General features: G+C 43.0%; 1 protein-coding gene across 3 annotated transcripts in view; it reads left to right on the top strand.

Annotated features, from left to right (window-relative positions):
- The first annotated feature begins 1,534 nt into the window (after positions 1 to 1,534).
- MIER2 (MIER family member 2) overlaps positions 1,535 to 16,359 on the top strand; it is an 80,165-nt gene continuing 65,340 nt past the window's right edge. For all 3 annotated transcript variants that reach the window (XM_087922676.1, XM_087922677.1, XM_087922675.1), the window contains exon 1: positions 1,535 to 1,567. In XM_087922676.1, coding sequence (XP_087778802.1) covers positions 1,559 to 1,567 — 9 coding nt within the window. In that variant the 5' untranslated portion in view covers positions 1,535 to 1,558. The remainder of the gene's footprint in view (positions 1,568 to 16,359) is intronic.

Below are 16,359 nucleotides of genomic sequence, written 5' to 3'. Positions count from 1 at the left end.
AACACCCCACATTTCTCCCCCGTCCCGTTCCTCCTTTAGCTTCCCCTGAGAATGATACTCTCATAGACTACCTATCCCTGCTCCAGGATGTCCTCCCGTGTCTCCTTTGGACACTCTGAACTGCATTCATTTTTTGGTTGCCACAATATGAAAAATACGCTGAGACTCTGGAAAGAGTGCAGAGGAGAGCAAATGATTGAAATGATTAGGGGACTGGAGGCTAAACAATATCAAGAATGGTTGCAGGAATTGAATATGTCTAGTTTCATGAAAAGAAGGGCTAGGGGTGACATGACAGCGGTCTTCCAATATTTGAGGTGCTGCCCCAAAGAAGAGGGAGTCCAGCTATCCTCCAAAGCACCAGAAGGCAGGAACAAGAAGCAATGGATGGAAAGGAGAGGACCAATCTAGAACTAGGGAGAAATTTTCTGACAGATAGAACAATTAACCAGTGGAACGACTTGCCTCCAGACATTGTGAATGCTCCATCATTGGAGGTTTGTCAGGAAAGAGATTGCACAGCCATTTACAGGTAATCCTTGATTTACGACCACAACTGATCACATATTTCCGTTGCTAAGTGAGACATTTGTTAGGTGAGTTTTGCCCCATTTTATGACCCTTCTTGCCACATTCGTTAGGTGAATCACTGCAGGTGTTAAGTCAGCAAGACAGCTGTTGAGTGAATCTAGTTTCCCCGATCGACTCTGCTGGTCAGACGGTTGCAAAAGGGGATCATCACGTGACCCCAGGACATCGCGACCATCATAAATATGAGTCAGTTTGCCGAGGGTCCGTATTTTTGATCGCGTGTGAAAAACGGTCACGCGTCACTTTTGAACCGTCACTAAATGGACTGTTGTAAGTGGAGGAGTATCTGAAATGGTTTGAAGGTTTTCTGCTGGAGCAGGAGGTCGGACTAGATGACCTCTACGGCCCCTTCCGATTCCCTATGTTATATTAACTCTTTAACCGGTTTACCCCAGTTCTTACCTTTTCCACCCGCCCGAGGGTCACTTTCTAGCTCTCCCCTTCGCCTCAGCCCTCTGCCCCCTCTCCTTCCCCAAGAAGTCCCCCTAGCTCTCCCCTTTAGCGTCACTGTCCTCCTCCCTCGTCCTCTCCCCAATTCCCTTCACCACCCCCACCCACCCCTTTTTTTTACCTCAGCTTCTCCCCTCGCCCGCGTTTCTCTCCCTCCCAGCGGGGCGCCAGCGCTCGCTCCCCGCTCCCTCCAGGGTCCCGCTGGGCTCCGAGCCCCTCACCTGCCTCACCTGTCCCTTCCTCTCGGCGGCCCTTATTCACCTCAGCTACCCACGCCCCTCCGCCCCACATTTTACCTCAGAGCTCTCCCCGCCCGCGCCTCGGGTCGCCCCCGCCCCATCGACGACCCCCACCCTCCGCCCGCGCGGCCCCACCACCCCCTCGCAGTCTCTTCTCTCCCCCCCATCTCTCGCGCGGACCTCCCCTCCCGCTCGGCTCCCGTGCGTGGCAGCCAATCAGCGCGCGCCTCCACATCCGGGTTCTTCTGCCTCCCCCGACGCCGTTCTCACTCTCGGCTATGGCGGAGGTGAGTGTGTATATGAGAGAGTGTTGCGGGGGAGGAGAAAGTCGGCTCCCTCTCCCCTCCCCCTCCTCCCCTCCCCCTCCGAAGAGAAGAGGGCACCCCGTGGGGGGCGGGGCTTGCGGGAGGGGGTTTTGAGGGGGAGACTGTCGGGGTGCAGGAAATGGGAGCCAGGGCAGGGGCTTTTGGGGTGGGGAGGGGACAGGTGGGACTTGCTGGGCGGCAGGTGAGAGTTCCTGGGGGAGGGATGTGGGTGGGGGGCCGTGTGTGGGAGATGGACGGGCCGGAGAGGCGAGGATGGAGGAGTTGGGACTTCGCTGGGGGTGCAATGCGAGGGGTCCGAGGGGCAGGGCGGATGAATGGGTCAGAGTTTGCGGGGTGGGGGGCGGAACCTGAGGCGGGATCATGGGTGGGCAGGTGGGAAGGTATGGCCGAGGGTGGGGGGACTTAGGGAGGGTCTCTAAAACTTCTGGAGGGACTTTGAGGGGGCTCAGCAAGGATGGGCAGGTGTGGACGATGGGGATGGAGGGGGTCAAATTTGGGAGGAAGGAGGATTTGGGGTGCAGAGCTGAAGATGGGGCTCTGAGGCCTTTCTGGGGGGTCAGGAAGCTGATGAGGGATTGGCCTGAGTTGGGGCGCGCTGCAAAGGTTTGGGGTGCAGGGGGCTAGACTTGCAACAAGAGTGGTGGCCCTTAGGTTTGGGGGTGCAAGGGTTGCTTAGAGGGCAGGTGTTGCAAAACAGCTGGGATTCTTGGAGTTTGCAAAGATTGGGGGATATTTTATAAATAAATTTTGAGGGTTCGGGGATGCTCGGCGTGTGACTTTTTCCAGGGCAAGCCAGAGTTTAAATATTGAGGGTCGGGGTGATGTTTCATTGGGAAACAGTTGTGTTTAAAGGAATTCAAGAAAAATTAGGGGGTCAGGGCACTTCTGCAGAGTTGGGGTGACTTTTGGGGAGATGGGAATAATTTGAGGATTGCCTCTGATGGCCACAAGTGAATGAGGGTGTTGTCAGGGGGAAGTCACTCCCAAAATTAAGCAGTCCAGGGATGGGTGTGAATGTTGTGTGTCAAATGGTATAAGTGGTGTGGTTAGCATGCTTCTGATCAGGGGAATTCATCCACAAGGGTGTAAGGCTTTGGCATGATAAATATAAAATACTGAAAGGTGGTTACATTTTGAATTTGCAAAATGGAGGAAGGGGTGACCTTCTATGGACAGGGGAGCACAACTGAAATTTGCAGCATCGAGCTAGTAATGAGGAGGGAAAAGCCAGAAATTCTAAGAAACTTGATTCAGGTTTCAAGGAATGATAAGAGAGTAGGGAATGTTGGAAAAATACATTTAGGATATTTGGGGAGAAGGACTTGGAGCTGCTGACAAATTGGTGTAGCCCATGTTCAAGGTTGCACTGGGTGGAAATGACTGCACTTGGAAAAAAAGAGATGATGTAGCTGTATTTGTATAGAAGCTTTGGAGAGCAACAAGCTTTAAAATCTGACAAATGTTGGAGACATGCAGAAGGTTTGAACATCCCATCTAAAGATCTCAGGATGGTCAGTTTGATTATTTTGGCCCTCTGAAGAGACAAAAAAACAAAATCTTGAGTTGTCCAAGATGAAAAGTTGTGATTTTCTGAAAGGGGATGATGCATGTCGGCAGACCATTGGGTAATTAAAATAAGGGAGTTCTTTAAAGATTACATCTGCTTCATGATGGCCTTGGTAGAGGTTTTGAGTAAAGAAAAATAATTGGAAATGAGTGAGATAAGGTGGAGGCAGCTGGAATTTGGGTGGGCTGAAGATGAAGGACAAGAAGATAAGGAACTGTATGAGGGAATGTGAAAAGGAGACCTTGGAAACTGGAGAGAAAAAAAAGAACTGATGAAATGGAGGTCTTCAGTTCTGTAACATTTGTGCACCTAACTTAACAGAACAACAAAGTCAAAAGGGACCTTGAAGGTCTTCTAGTTCCTTCCACTTGCTCCTTTGATGGGATTGTTCATTAATGTCTTAATCTTTACCTTGAGCTTTTTTTTTTAATTTGGTGGGATTATGTAGGTGTAGAATCTGAATTTTTTAAAAAAAATAGGAAATAGACCTCTGGGTGTGTCAAATGTGGTTATCTTATTTCAGAAGTTGTAATTTAAATATGTGTACACTTCGAAGGATAATTTAGAGGAAAGGTTTTAGATCTCACACAAGTGCAGCAGTATCTCCCTGCTGTTCCTTAAACCATCCTACCTTTCTTCCGGCTTCTGCATGGAACGGAAAATACACACCACTACTTTATGGAATCAGTTCATGACTTAATCCTGAAAACCCTTGACATTTTGACTTTTGAAATGTCCGAATGGTACAATTCCATTATTCATGGCCACTTACTTATATTTTAGTATGTATACCTTTTAATTGCTTTTGGTGTTTTTCTTGCATTTTATATTATAATTTCCATGAACATGGCTAACAGAATAACAGTTTAAAACATTCGCAAAGATCCATCTCATCCTGGTAATCCTTTTTTTGAACTATTACCATCTGGCAGATGGTACAGAATAATAAAAACAAGGACAAATAGGCTGAAAAACAGCTTCTATCCCAGGGCAGTAGCTCTTTTGAATTCTGCTGTATAGTGCAGTGTTGGTGCGGTGTCGGGGATTTTTGGTTCAATGTGTGGAGGGTAAAGGATGTGTGTTTGTGTTTATTTTCATGGTCATGATGTGCACTGAAGGTGGTGTTTGATTTTGTTGCATGAGATACAATGACAATAAAGTAAAGTAAACTAAACTAAAACTAAACTAAACAGAGTTGGAAGGGACCAAATCCTTGCTCAAGCAGGAAACCCTGTACCACTTCAGACAAATGGTTGTCCAATCTCTTCTTTAAAACGTCCAGTGTTGGAGCATCCATAACTTCTGGAAGTAAGCTGTTCCACTGGTTGTTTTCACTTTCAGGAAAATTCTCCTTACTGAGTTCTAGGTTGCTTCTCTCCTTGATTAGTTTCCATTCATTGCTTCTTGTCCTGCCTTCTGGTGCTTTGGAGAATAGGTTGACTCTCTCTTCTTTATGGCAACTCCTTAGATATTGGAAGACTGCTATCATGTCACCCCCAATCCTTCTAGATAGATGGACAACTAAAAATATTTAAAATAAATAAATAATAAGTCTATCCTTGTTCCAGATATTAATGCTAATGCGTGTAACCTCTTGGCTATAAAGAAGAAAGATCGGTGTGCCAATTTAAGGGGGGAAATTCACATGTTCACAGCTGTCAGGTTCTGTATGGACTGTGAAATTGGATTGTGACTGTGAAACGGTACTGTGGGTGGACAATCCTTTTATTTATTTCATCTGAAACACTCTTGTGCTGCCTTTTGTTTGGCTTAAGCATCTTATATCAAATCCTGATTTAAATATCAGTTTTTTGACTGAAATTTGATGTCCCCCAAGGAAACCAGAGGCACGGGGGTCTTGGTGTCTCATGAAGTATGATCTCATTCTAGAACACGTTTTTCCTCAACTTGGTTCCAAGATGTGTTGAACTCATAGAATTCTCAAGTGGCATCGCTGAAATTGCCTGTGAATGATGGAAGGTGATGTCCAGGACTTCTGGAGGCATGAAATTGAGGTTATGTAGTAAGAGTATCGCTGCCTGTTTTGTCTCACTCCCAACTTTGCTTTTTCAATATTACCCATTGCTGACCTGATGTTGGTGATATGTTTAAGGAAGCAGCTGCTCTTTTTGAGACAACTCTGAATAGGAAAACAGACTTTGAGAATCGTCCTCGGGTTCTCAATGCCTCCTTGATTTTATTTATGTATATTAAATCTATGCTCTTTTTCCATCAAATGCAGTGCTCAGGAAGCCCACAGTAATAAAATAACAAGTAAAATAGGTTTTACATTTTATATACATACATACAAAATCTATTTAGAATAGGACAGTACCAAAAATAAATAAACACTGATTAAAATGTGTTTCAGACTTTTTTTTTAAAAAAAAAAGTCAGGTTAAACTGCCAAAACTTGTCTGATTTCTTTTCAATAAAAAGATTAAAATGGGAAAAAGAATAACAAAAATGGATTTAGCTTGGTCTTCCCTTGAAAAGAAGTTCCAAAAATTGGAAATAATCTTTAGTTTTGCTGCCAATTTTAGATGATCAGTGATGATGATCAGCACCCTTCTAGATTAATGGAAGTCAACAAAAATGTTAAAACATCACAGCTTTCTGAAGTAGACTACTTCCCCTTAAAATTATCCACAGTTTGTGATCAACCATACCAGATTCTACTGAGAAATCTCAATTCTCACAACATGAAGATGGCTATCGGTCCCAATGGTAGTATTCACACGGTTGTCCAAAATATAGTTTGGAAGATCCAGAATAAATTTCTTTGAAATGTGTTTGAGTATTAGTAGCCCAGGTTGGTAGTTAGGCTGTTGGTTTGAGCTCCAAGCTTGGCAGTTTATTTGTTTGTCAAGCATGTATGAGAAAGCAAGTATAAGTATGAACATAACATATAAACATATAAGTATAAACTGGTTGAAGTGTATACATAATAAATGAGTATGAATAAATGGATAAATGGGAACAGTAGGACAGGGATGATAGGCACACTGGTGCGCTTATGCACACACCCCTTACAGACCTCTTAGGAATGGAGTGAGATCCACAGTAGACAGTTTAAGGTTAAAGTTTTAGGGGTTTGAGGATGTGACAACAGAGTCAGGTAGTGAGTTCCAGGCATTGACCACTCCGTTGCTGAAGTCGTATTTTCTGCAAACACTTGCAAACATTTCGTCACCATTCAAGGAGATATTGTCAGTGCATTTTGGATTGTTCAAACAATTCAAATTCAACTGAATTGTTCAAACAATTCAGATTCAATTAAATCGTTCAAACAATTCAAAACACGCGGACGACGATGTCTCCTCGAATGGCGACAGAACGTTTGCAACCAAATCGCCAAGCTCAGAGCTCAACCAACAGCGTAAGTTTCTTTGCTTGGAGCAATGTTGAGTGAAGTCTGAAAACTGGAATAAAGAGTAATTTATTTGGGGTGTCGTTTCCCCCCCCCCCAATAGCTGTACTATCTTCTCAAGGACAAAATCATTGAGTTCAGTTAGCAGCTGTGAGCTCCAAGGTTGAACTAAAATATGCATTAAGATATGGGTATCTGCTAAGACTTATACTGTTAGAAGAATTCCTAATGTTCCCATTCCTTCTTAGTTATGAATCAGAATAGAGCTCAAAGGGACCTTGGAGGTCTTCTATTCCAATTCCCTGTTCAAAGAGGAGACCCTATATCATTTCAGACTAGTGGCTGTCCCGTCTCTTCTTAAAAACCTCCAGTGATGAAGCGCCCACTTCTGCAGGCAAGCTGTTACAGTGGTTAATTGTTCTCACTGTGACGAAGTTTCTCCCTTAATTTCAGGTTGCTCTGGAGCATGCAAAGGAGCAGTGAGGTAGCCTCCTCATACTTTCCATCTGATTTGCACCAAAGGATTGTCCAGTAAAATCTAAAGTCTCGCTGCAAAGTTCAGAGTCTAAATCCCGTGTTTGGTTCATCCGTATTTTCTTTTCGAGCCTCAAAGACTTTTAACCATGCAGAATTACTGAGTAATACCATGTCAAGAGTACCCTTTAGGTACTTTATAAATAAATGTAAGGTTTATACTCCAGCAATATAGAAGAGTGGTTACTAATAATATGAAGACTTCCTGTCTGTAATTGTTGTGTAGTAGAATTCCTGAAATATTGACTTCGTTCATAGGGTGATGGTTTTTTTTTTTTTAGTTAGGAGATTGGAGGCGCTTTTGAGAAAAGGAAGGAATCTCCTGTATTTCCTATGTTCTCTAGCCCTTAGATTTGTCAAGCAGCTTCTCCTTAGTTGTAGGTTGCTTCTCTCCTTGATTAGTATCCATTCGTTGCTTCTTGCCCTGCCTTCAAAGTGCTTTGGAGGATAAGTTGAGCACCTCTTCTTTGTGGCAGCCCCTCAAATATGGGAACACTGCTATCATGTCATCTATTTCATCTGTTTCTATATGGAAGCAAATCTAATCAGGTGCTTTGGAGAATAGAAATAGGAATGAAATAGAAATAGAATAGAAATAGGAATAGAATAGAATAGAATAGAATAGAATAGAATAGAATAGAATAACAGAGTTGGAAGGGACCTTGGAGGTCTTCTAGTCCAACCCCCTGCTTAGGCAGGATACCCTACACCACTTCAGACAAATGGTTGTCCAGTCCCTTCTTAAAAACTTCCAGTGTTAGAGCATTTATAACTTCTGATCCCTCTTCTTTGTGGCAACCCCTGAGATACTGGAACATTGCTATCATGTCACCCCTAGTGCTTCTTTTCGTTAAACTAGATATACCTAATTCCTGCAACCGTTATACGCATGTTTTAGTCTCCATTCCCCTAATCGTCTTCGTTGCTCTTCTCTACACTTTTTCTAGAGCCTCAACATCTTTTTTACATCATGGCGACCAAAACTGGATGCGGTATTCCAAGTGTGGCCTTATCAAGGCCTTATACTGTGGTATTAACACTTCACATGATCTTGATTCTATCCCTCTTTCAATGCAGCCTTGAACCGTGTTAGCTTTTTTTAAGCAGCTGCAACACACAGCTGGCTCATTTTTAAGTGATTGTCCTCTTAGACTCCGAGATCCCTCTCACAGTTACTACTATATTGAGCCAAGTACCACCTATACTCTACCTGTGCATTTGGTTTTTCTTGCCTAAATGTAGAACCTTACATTAGAACATGCCTTGTTGAAGAGATTACCTGTAATTTCTCTGAAGCTGGGGAAAAGATGTTGCTTGAAAACATCTGTACATCCTTTATCATGAAAATGGATAACCACTGTCGATGGTCATCAAGAAGAGAGAGAAATCCAAGCGCTGACTCTAGAGAACTTGCAGATAAATCGAGGGCTGAAATAAACATATCAAGAGGTCAAGGCTTTTGTAACCTAACCCCCCCCTTCCAATTAAATTTGATTTAGAAGTCTCTTAACAGCCTCAATTTCTTCACGATGATTAGCTATTAGGGGATTGGCATTAGTCTTGATAACTAGATATATTTTATTGTAGCCGCTCTATTTAAGTTTGTTAGGATGTGATTCTTGACTCCATTTTTTTTGTTTTTGCTTCCCTTCAAGTATCAAGTTGTTGGAGATGCCTGGACCGATCCCTGCAGTTTTCTTGGCGAGGCGTTTCACAAGTGGTTTGCCATTGCCTCCTTCCTAGCTTTGAGGGAAATGTGACTGGCCCAAGGTCATCAAGCTGGCTTCATATCCAAGGCAGAACTAGAACTCTCAATCCCCAGTCTCCTGGCGATCACTAAAGTCACCCAGCTGCTTCTCATGTCTAAGGCAGGATTAGAACTCAGTCTCCTGGTGATTGGCCCAAAATCACCCTGCCAGCTTTCATTCCTAAGGCAGGACTAGAACTCACAGTCTCCTGGTGATTGGCCCAAAATCACCCTGCCAGCTTTCATTCCTAAGGTAGGACTAGAACTCACAGTCTCCTGGTGATTGGCCCAAAATCACCCTGCCAGCTTTCATTCCTAAGGCAGGACTAGAACTCACAGTCTCCTGGTGACTGGCCCAAAATCACCCTGCCAGCTTTCATTCCTAAGGCAGGACTAGAACTCACAGTCTCCTGGTGACTGGTCCAAAATCACCCTGCCAGCTTTCATTCCTAAGGCAGGACTAGAACTCACAGTCTCCTGGTGTTTGGCCCAAAATCACCCTGCCAGCTTTCATTCCTAAGGCAGGACTAGAACTCACAGTCTCCTGGTGATTGGCCCAAAATCACCCTGCCAGCTTTCATTCCTAAGGCAGGATTAGAACTCACAGTCTCCTGGTGACTGGCCCAAAATCACCCTGCCAGCTTTCATTCCTAAGGCAGGACTAGAACTCACCGTCTCCTGGTGACTGGCCCAAAATCACCCTGCCAGCTTTCATTCCTAAGGCAGGATTAGAACTCACCGTCTCCTGGTGATTGGCCCAAAATCACCCTGCCAGCTTTCATTCCTAAGGCAGGACTAGAACTCACCGTCTCCTGGTGATTGGCCCAAAATCACCCTGCCAGCTTTCATTCCTAAGGCAGGACTAGAACTCACCGTCTCCTGGTGACTGGCCCAAAATCACCCTGCCAGCTTTCATTCCTAAGGCAGGATTAGAACTCACAGTCTCCTGGTGATTGGCCCAAAATCACCCTGCCAGCTTTCATTCCTAAGGCAGGATTAGAACTCACAGTCTCCTGGTGTTTGGCCCAAAATTACCCTGCCAGCTTTCATTCCTAAGGCAGGACTAGAACTCACCGTCTCCTGGTGATTGGCCCAAAATCACCCTGCCAGCTTTCATTCCTAAGGCAGGACTAGAACTCACCGTCTCCTGGTGATTGGCCCAAAATCACCCTGCCAGCTTTCATTCCTAAGGCAGGACTAGAACTCACCATCTCCTGGTGATTGGCCCAAAGTCATTCTGCCAGCTTTCATTCCTAAGGCAGGATTAGAACTCACCGTCTCCTGGTGATTGACCCAAAATCATCTTGCCTAAAACGGGACTAGAACTCACAGTCTCCTGGTGATTGGCCCACCCTGTCAGCTTTCATTCCTAAGGCGAGACTAGAATTCCCGGTGTCTAGCCTAATGCCTTTACCATTACACCAGGCTGGCTTCCTTGACCCCCTTACTATTGATACCTATTGATATACTAGGGAGGCAGTCTCTTGTTTGCATATGGAGTAAGAGGCTTCAGCATATAAGACAGGTTGAACCTGGGTGGGAAATAAACTTTTGCAATTTTTCAGGCACCAAACCCAAATACTAGCTTTAAAGTTAATGGGTACAATCCATGGGCTTGTTCAGGTAGCCACCAGAAAGACTGACTCAAAGGCACGCGATTATATTTTTTACCAGCATGTTGAATTGGATCAGAGACTGAACTCTTAAAATCAACGTAGCAACTTTAGATGTAATCTAGCTAAACCCTGTGTTTTTGTTTAGCAGACAGGCTGTTACATTTTGGACCAACAAAAGCATCTGAATCTTTTTTCAAAGACAAATGCAGAGTAGGTTACAGTAATAATGTATTGGTCCTTTCCCAGTCGTTCTTTTTCCCAATGCTTCGATTTGGGCAATGGGCCTTTTTTAAAAAGCAAGATTTCCAGTTGATATTTTATCCCCTTTCCAATATTCCTATTCTGTCTGATTACTATTAGCACAGATCCTATTAAGGGATGTGTCAGCCTTGGAAGCCATATTATACTTAGAAGCTTGGAGGCTGCCACATTTTAGTGCCTGGGAATTTGGGAGGGGGGATTTCATAGAGAGGAGGAAGATTAGACTCAACAACATTCTCCTCATAAAGTCAAGGACAAGTTACTCTGCACCTGGAGAGGAGCACCTGGGGGAATGTCTCCAGTTGGGATGTTTTGATTGGGCCATGTGATGGACTGATGGGTGCAGGGGAGGGATTTTGAATTTTCAATTGGGAAGGGAAAACCCAGAACTCTCCGATTTGGGCTTTTCCAGATGTGCCAATGTGACTTCTTCAATAAATTCTTACTTGGATGAACTTTGTTTCTGAGTGCTGAATGAAATGGGGAGTTTTCACTGGAACGCTGACAAGAATGTTTGAAGCTAGGCTATTTTTCTCCAATGTATCAAATTAACTTTTAACTTTCATAAATTAATTGGGTGCCATCAGCAAACAAATCACCTCAACTTAGGCAATTTTATGAACAAGTAAGAAAGCATCTCTTTTAAATATGTATAATTGCAGACTTCACTGTTCTGGGTGCTGTGCGGTATTGTAAGAATGTTCTTTAATCTTCGGAGATTCTCCGTCATCCAGGTCACAGTTTGTCCCAAATGTGCTTTTCGAAAAAGCAACTGGACTTTTTTGGTTTTTGTTGTTGTTGTTCTTTGAGAACATTTTGCTTCTCATCCAAAAAGTCCAGTTGCCTTTTGGAAAAGCACCTTCGGGTGTAGGAATGTTCCATTTCTTCTTTTGTTTTTATTGATTCACGTACACTTCCTATCCTTGAGTTTCCCCGGGAGAGATTTTGTCAAAAGCCTTTTCGAAGGCTCAGATGAACAATGTGAGGACTTGCCATTTGCAAGGTTTGTTTATTCCGTTGTTGTTTTAAAAAGAAGAAGAATTGCCTTTGCATAGACTTCATAGTTTTTGTCTTAGCAAGGGCTTTCCACCATGTTTGATCATTATCCTTGTGCAGTGTGAGAAAAGCATTGCTTGTGGTTGCTAAAAAAAACCACTATTATTAGTTTAGATTTTTGGATTTTTTTAGGACGTGTATGGATTCATTCTTTCTTTCCTTTGGTTCATTTTGGCAACTTTTCCATTTTCTCTAATAGCTTCCTTGACAATGCTAATTAATCATTTTGGAGAGCTCTTGAACTCAAGTACCTTACTTGACCTGCAGTAAATCGTCCATGAATGTGATTTTTTCAGGAACCCCACCTCCCCGCCACAAGCATCCTGAAGTGATTTGATCTCTTCAACTTTCCTTCTCAACTGCTTTTAAAGCAGTCCCCTCAATTTTGGAGGCTTTTTACTCCTGCCTAGAAGGGAAGAGAGTGGGTTGGGCTGCCTGGAAAGAAAAAAAATTTTTTCCCCCACTTGTCCATAAATTGAATCCGGTTGGCACTGTGTCAACACTTCCAGTTGGATCAGTGACACCTGAGTCTCAGGTGAAATTTAAGGCTTCCATTCTGTAAAATTGGCACCTCTCTCTCTCTCTCTCTCTCTCTCTCTCTCTCTCTCTCAGTGGAATGTGGATTCATCCCATCCTTCAGCATATACAGTTACTCCTCGACTTGCAACAGTTCATTTAGTGACCATTCAAAGTTGCAATGGCACCGACGATAGTCACTAATAGAATAGATTAGAATAGAATAGGAATAGAATAGAATAGAATAGAATAGAATAGAATAGAATAGAATAGAATAGAATAGAATAGAACAGATGGGATAAAGAATAGAATAGAATAGAATAGAATAGAATAGAATAGAATAGAATAGAATAGAATAGAATAGATTGTGGAATGTGGAATATGGAATATGGGAGCGGAATGGAACATGGGATATGGAATAGAATACGGAATAGAATGGAATATGGAATAGAATAAATAGAATAGAATATGGCATATGGAATAGAATAAATAGAATAGAATATGACATATGGAATAGAATGGGATATGGAATAGAATAAATAGAATAGAATATGGCATATGGAATAGAATAGAATATGGTACAGAATGGGATATGGAATAGAATAAATAGAATAGAATATGAAATAGAATAGAATATGGAATAGAATGGGATATGGAACAGAACAGAATAGACTAAACTAGACTAGAATCAGAGTTGGAAGCGTCCTTAGAGGTCTTCTAGTCCAAGCCCCTGCTTAAGCAGGAAACCCTATACCGTTTCAGATAAATGGCTGTTTAATCTCTTCTTAAAAACCTTGATACATTCGTCAAGAGTCAAGAATCATCAGGTACAACACTTAATAATAGTCATAGGGTACGAATAAGCAATCAAATCATGCTAGGAAACAGTCAATATAAATCGTAAGGATTCAAGCGACAAAGTTACAGTCACACAGTCACAAGAGGGAAGGGGTGGGCGATAAGGAGTGATGAGAAGATTAATAGTAGCAGTAGTGTAGACTTTGTAAATAGAGGGACAGTGTTGAGTTGGACATTCGTATAGCAGAGTGATGGCGTGTTCGGGGAAAAACTGTCCTTGTGTCTAGTTCTTCTGGTATGCAGTGCTCTATAGCATCGTTTTGAGGGTAGGAGTTGAAACACTTTATATCCAGGTTGTGAGGGGTCTGTAAATATTTTCACAGCCCTCTTTTTGACTTGTGCAGTATACAGGTCCTCCATGGAAGGCAGCTTGGTAGTAGTTGTGTTTTTTCTGCAGTTCTAATCACTCTCTGAAGTCTGTGTCTGTCCTGTTGGGTTGCAGAACCAAACCAGACAGTTATAGAGGTGCAGATGACAGACTCAACGATTCCTCTGTAGATCTGTATCAGCAGCTCATGACCAATGTTCACATTTACCGGCGTGGCAGTGGTCACGTGATCAAAATCATGTGATTCCCTTTCGTGACAAGCAGAGTCATTGGGGAAGCCAGATTCAGTCAACAACCGGCTTACTGACTTAAGAACTGCAGTGATTCACTTAACAAATGTAATAAAATGGGGAATCACTTAACAAGCGTTGTCAGCATTCCAAGGAATGCGCCCATAGAACGCAGAACTCCGAGGCAGGCAGATCCCTCAAAGAAAAATTTATTGGATACATCCGATAGGCACGACTGGTGAAAGCCAACTCTGAAAGTTCCCACGGCTTTCACCTCATTAAAAAGAAAATGTTTCCCGTTACCCCCAAGTCACTGATGACTCTGTCCAATCCAAGTGCTGTCTGGTTGCTTAGTTACTTCACTCCTCCTCTGGCCAGCCACCTGTGAGAATGTCCTTGGTTCCCACAGGAAACATTTTTTTTTTTTTTTGGCTACAAAACCCCATCTAGCTATTCACCCCCCCCTCCCTGTCCCTTCTTCTGATTAGTGGCAACCCTGAAGCCTCCAAGATGGCCTCAGCCAGGTAGACCTCAGGATTAACAGCCATGTTGCTAACTGAAGAACCGCAGTGATTCTCTTAATAAATGTAATAAAATGGGCAAGTCACTTAACAACCGTGTTACTAACTTAAGAACCGCAGTGATTCGTTTAGCAAATGTAATAAAATGGGCAATTTTCACTTAACACATGTCTCAGCAGCAACAAAAATAGGCGCTAAGTTGTGGTCGTAAGTCAAGGACTACCTGTAACTAAGGTCACCCGTGACCGTATCACTTCCTCCATTGAATACTTCCCTAGTTTCCCTTCCTGTGTATAAATGTTTTGGTTACGGTCACACGTCCCTGGTAATAAATCATTATGAGGTATTGCCACTCCTATCTATTCCGTGAAGAAGTTGATCCCTTTTGAGATTTATGGATTTGTTTGATATTATGGTCTGTTTGATATATAGAGCAATGTTACCTTTTCAAGTAGAGTTAAGTTCAATTGCTGTTGAGGCTATGGATTCGCTTTTTTTTTCTTCTTTTTGTCAATAGCGTGGAAGTAGATTGCCATTGCTCACTTTTCCAGCGTCCTAGAATACGGCTAGTCCTCAACTTATGTCCACAATGGGGCCCGAATTCTCTGTGGCTGTGTGACACATTTGTTAAGTGAGTTTTGCCCCATTTTATAATCTTTCTTGACACAGTTGTCCTGCAGTGAATCAGCCACCATACAAAACTTCTGGGCTCCATTGTGGTCATAAGTGGAGGACTACTGATAATTTGCAGGAGAAACTGTTTTGGAGCACTTCTTTGTCAGTAACGCGGTCCAAATAGCGAATCTTTAGGATCTGACAGAAGCATTTTTGTTGGGAGACATCGAGTCTCTTCTTAATACAGGTGGTCCTCAAATTATGACCACAAATTGAGCCCAAAGTTCCTATTGCTAAGTCAGATAGTTGTTAAACGAATTTTGACCTTCCTTACCTGCGCTGGTAAGTGAACCACTGCATTTGTTAAGTTAGTAACACGGTTGTTCAGTGACTCGGGCTTCCCCGTTGATTTTCCTCGTCCGACGGTCACAAAAGGAAATCACGTGACCGCAGGGCAATGCAACTGTCACAAATATGAGTCAGTTGCCAAGCATCTGAATTTTGATCACGTGACCATGGGGATGCAGCAATGGTCATAAATATGAAAAACAGTCATAAGTCCCTTTTTTCAGTGGCATTGCGACTTTGAACCATCACTAAATAAACTTATAAGTCAAGGACTACCTGTGCTCGCTGGTGCCTTGTATTTCTCAGTGGTCTCCCCTCCAACTATGATTAGGCCTAACTCTTGTTTGGCTTGCAACCCCAGACAGGGTCAGCTGGGTAGCTGCAGTTTACCACCTGCTAAGACATTTTCTTGGTTGGACATCTTCTATAATTTGAACACAGCTAGTCCTTGACTTACAATCACAATTGAGCCCAAAATTTCTGTGGTTAAGTGATACATTTGTTAAGTGAGTTTTGCCTCAGTTTACAACCTTTCTTGCCAGAGTCGTTAAGTGAATCACTGCAGTTGATAAATTAGTAACTGGGCTAAGTAAATCTGCCTTCCACTTGACTTTGCTTGTCAGAAGGTCGCAAAAGGCGACGACATGACCTCAGGACACAGCAACCGTGGTAAGTACGAATTAAGTTGCATTTAGTGGTCTTTGTCATGTGATCAAAATTCAAACACTGGGCAACTAACTCATGATGGTCACCTTTTGTAACCTTCTGACAAGCAAAGTCAATGGGGGAAAGCTAGATTCACTTACTAATTTATCAACTGTGGTGAATCACTTAACAACTCAGGCATGACCCACAAGGCTGCTGCAAAGTCGTAACTCTGAAAAACGGTCATAAATCACTTTTTTCAGTGCCGTTGTAACTTTGAATGATCAGTAAACGAACTGTTGTAAGTCAAGGACTACCTGTATAGGATCGGCTTGTGGTGTGTCGTGTAGGAGAACTTGAATTCCCTTGACCCTTATCTATCGCCAATTTGCTTTGACCATCATTAGTTCAGATTCTTGTAGGGAGTGTTAGCATGCAATAAACCAGTGTTCATTTGAACAGCTCTGGCTCCGGATTTCTTTTACGCTCACCATAACTGAGCCAGCTTCTTTTTTTTTTATTGGTTTTTAAAACAAACATA

The sequence above is a fragment of the Pseudonaja textilis genome, chromosome 1 (genome assembly GCF_049901715.1).
Source record: "Pseudonaja textilis isolate UNSWEBS1 chromosome 1, rPseTex1.2, whole genome shotgun sequence".
Classification (NCBI taxonomy): Eukaryota; Metazoa; Chordata; class Lepidosauria; order Squamata; family Elapidae; genus Pseudonaja; species Pseudonaja textilis.
Note: the sequence above shows the minus strand (reverse complement) of the source record. Positions and strands in the feature narration are given on the sequence as shown.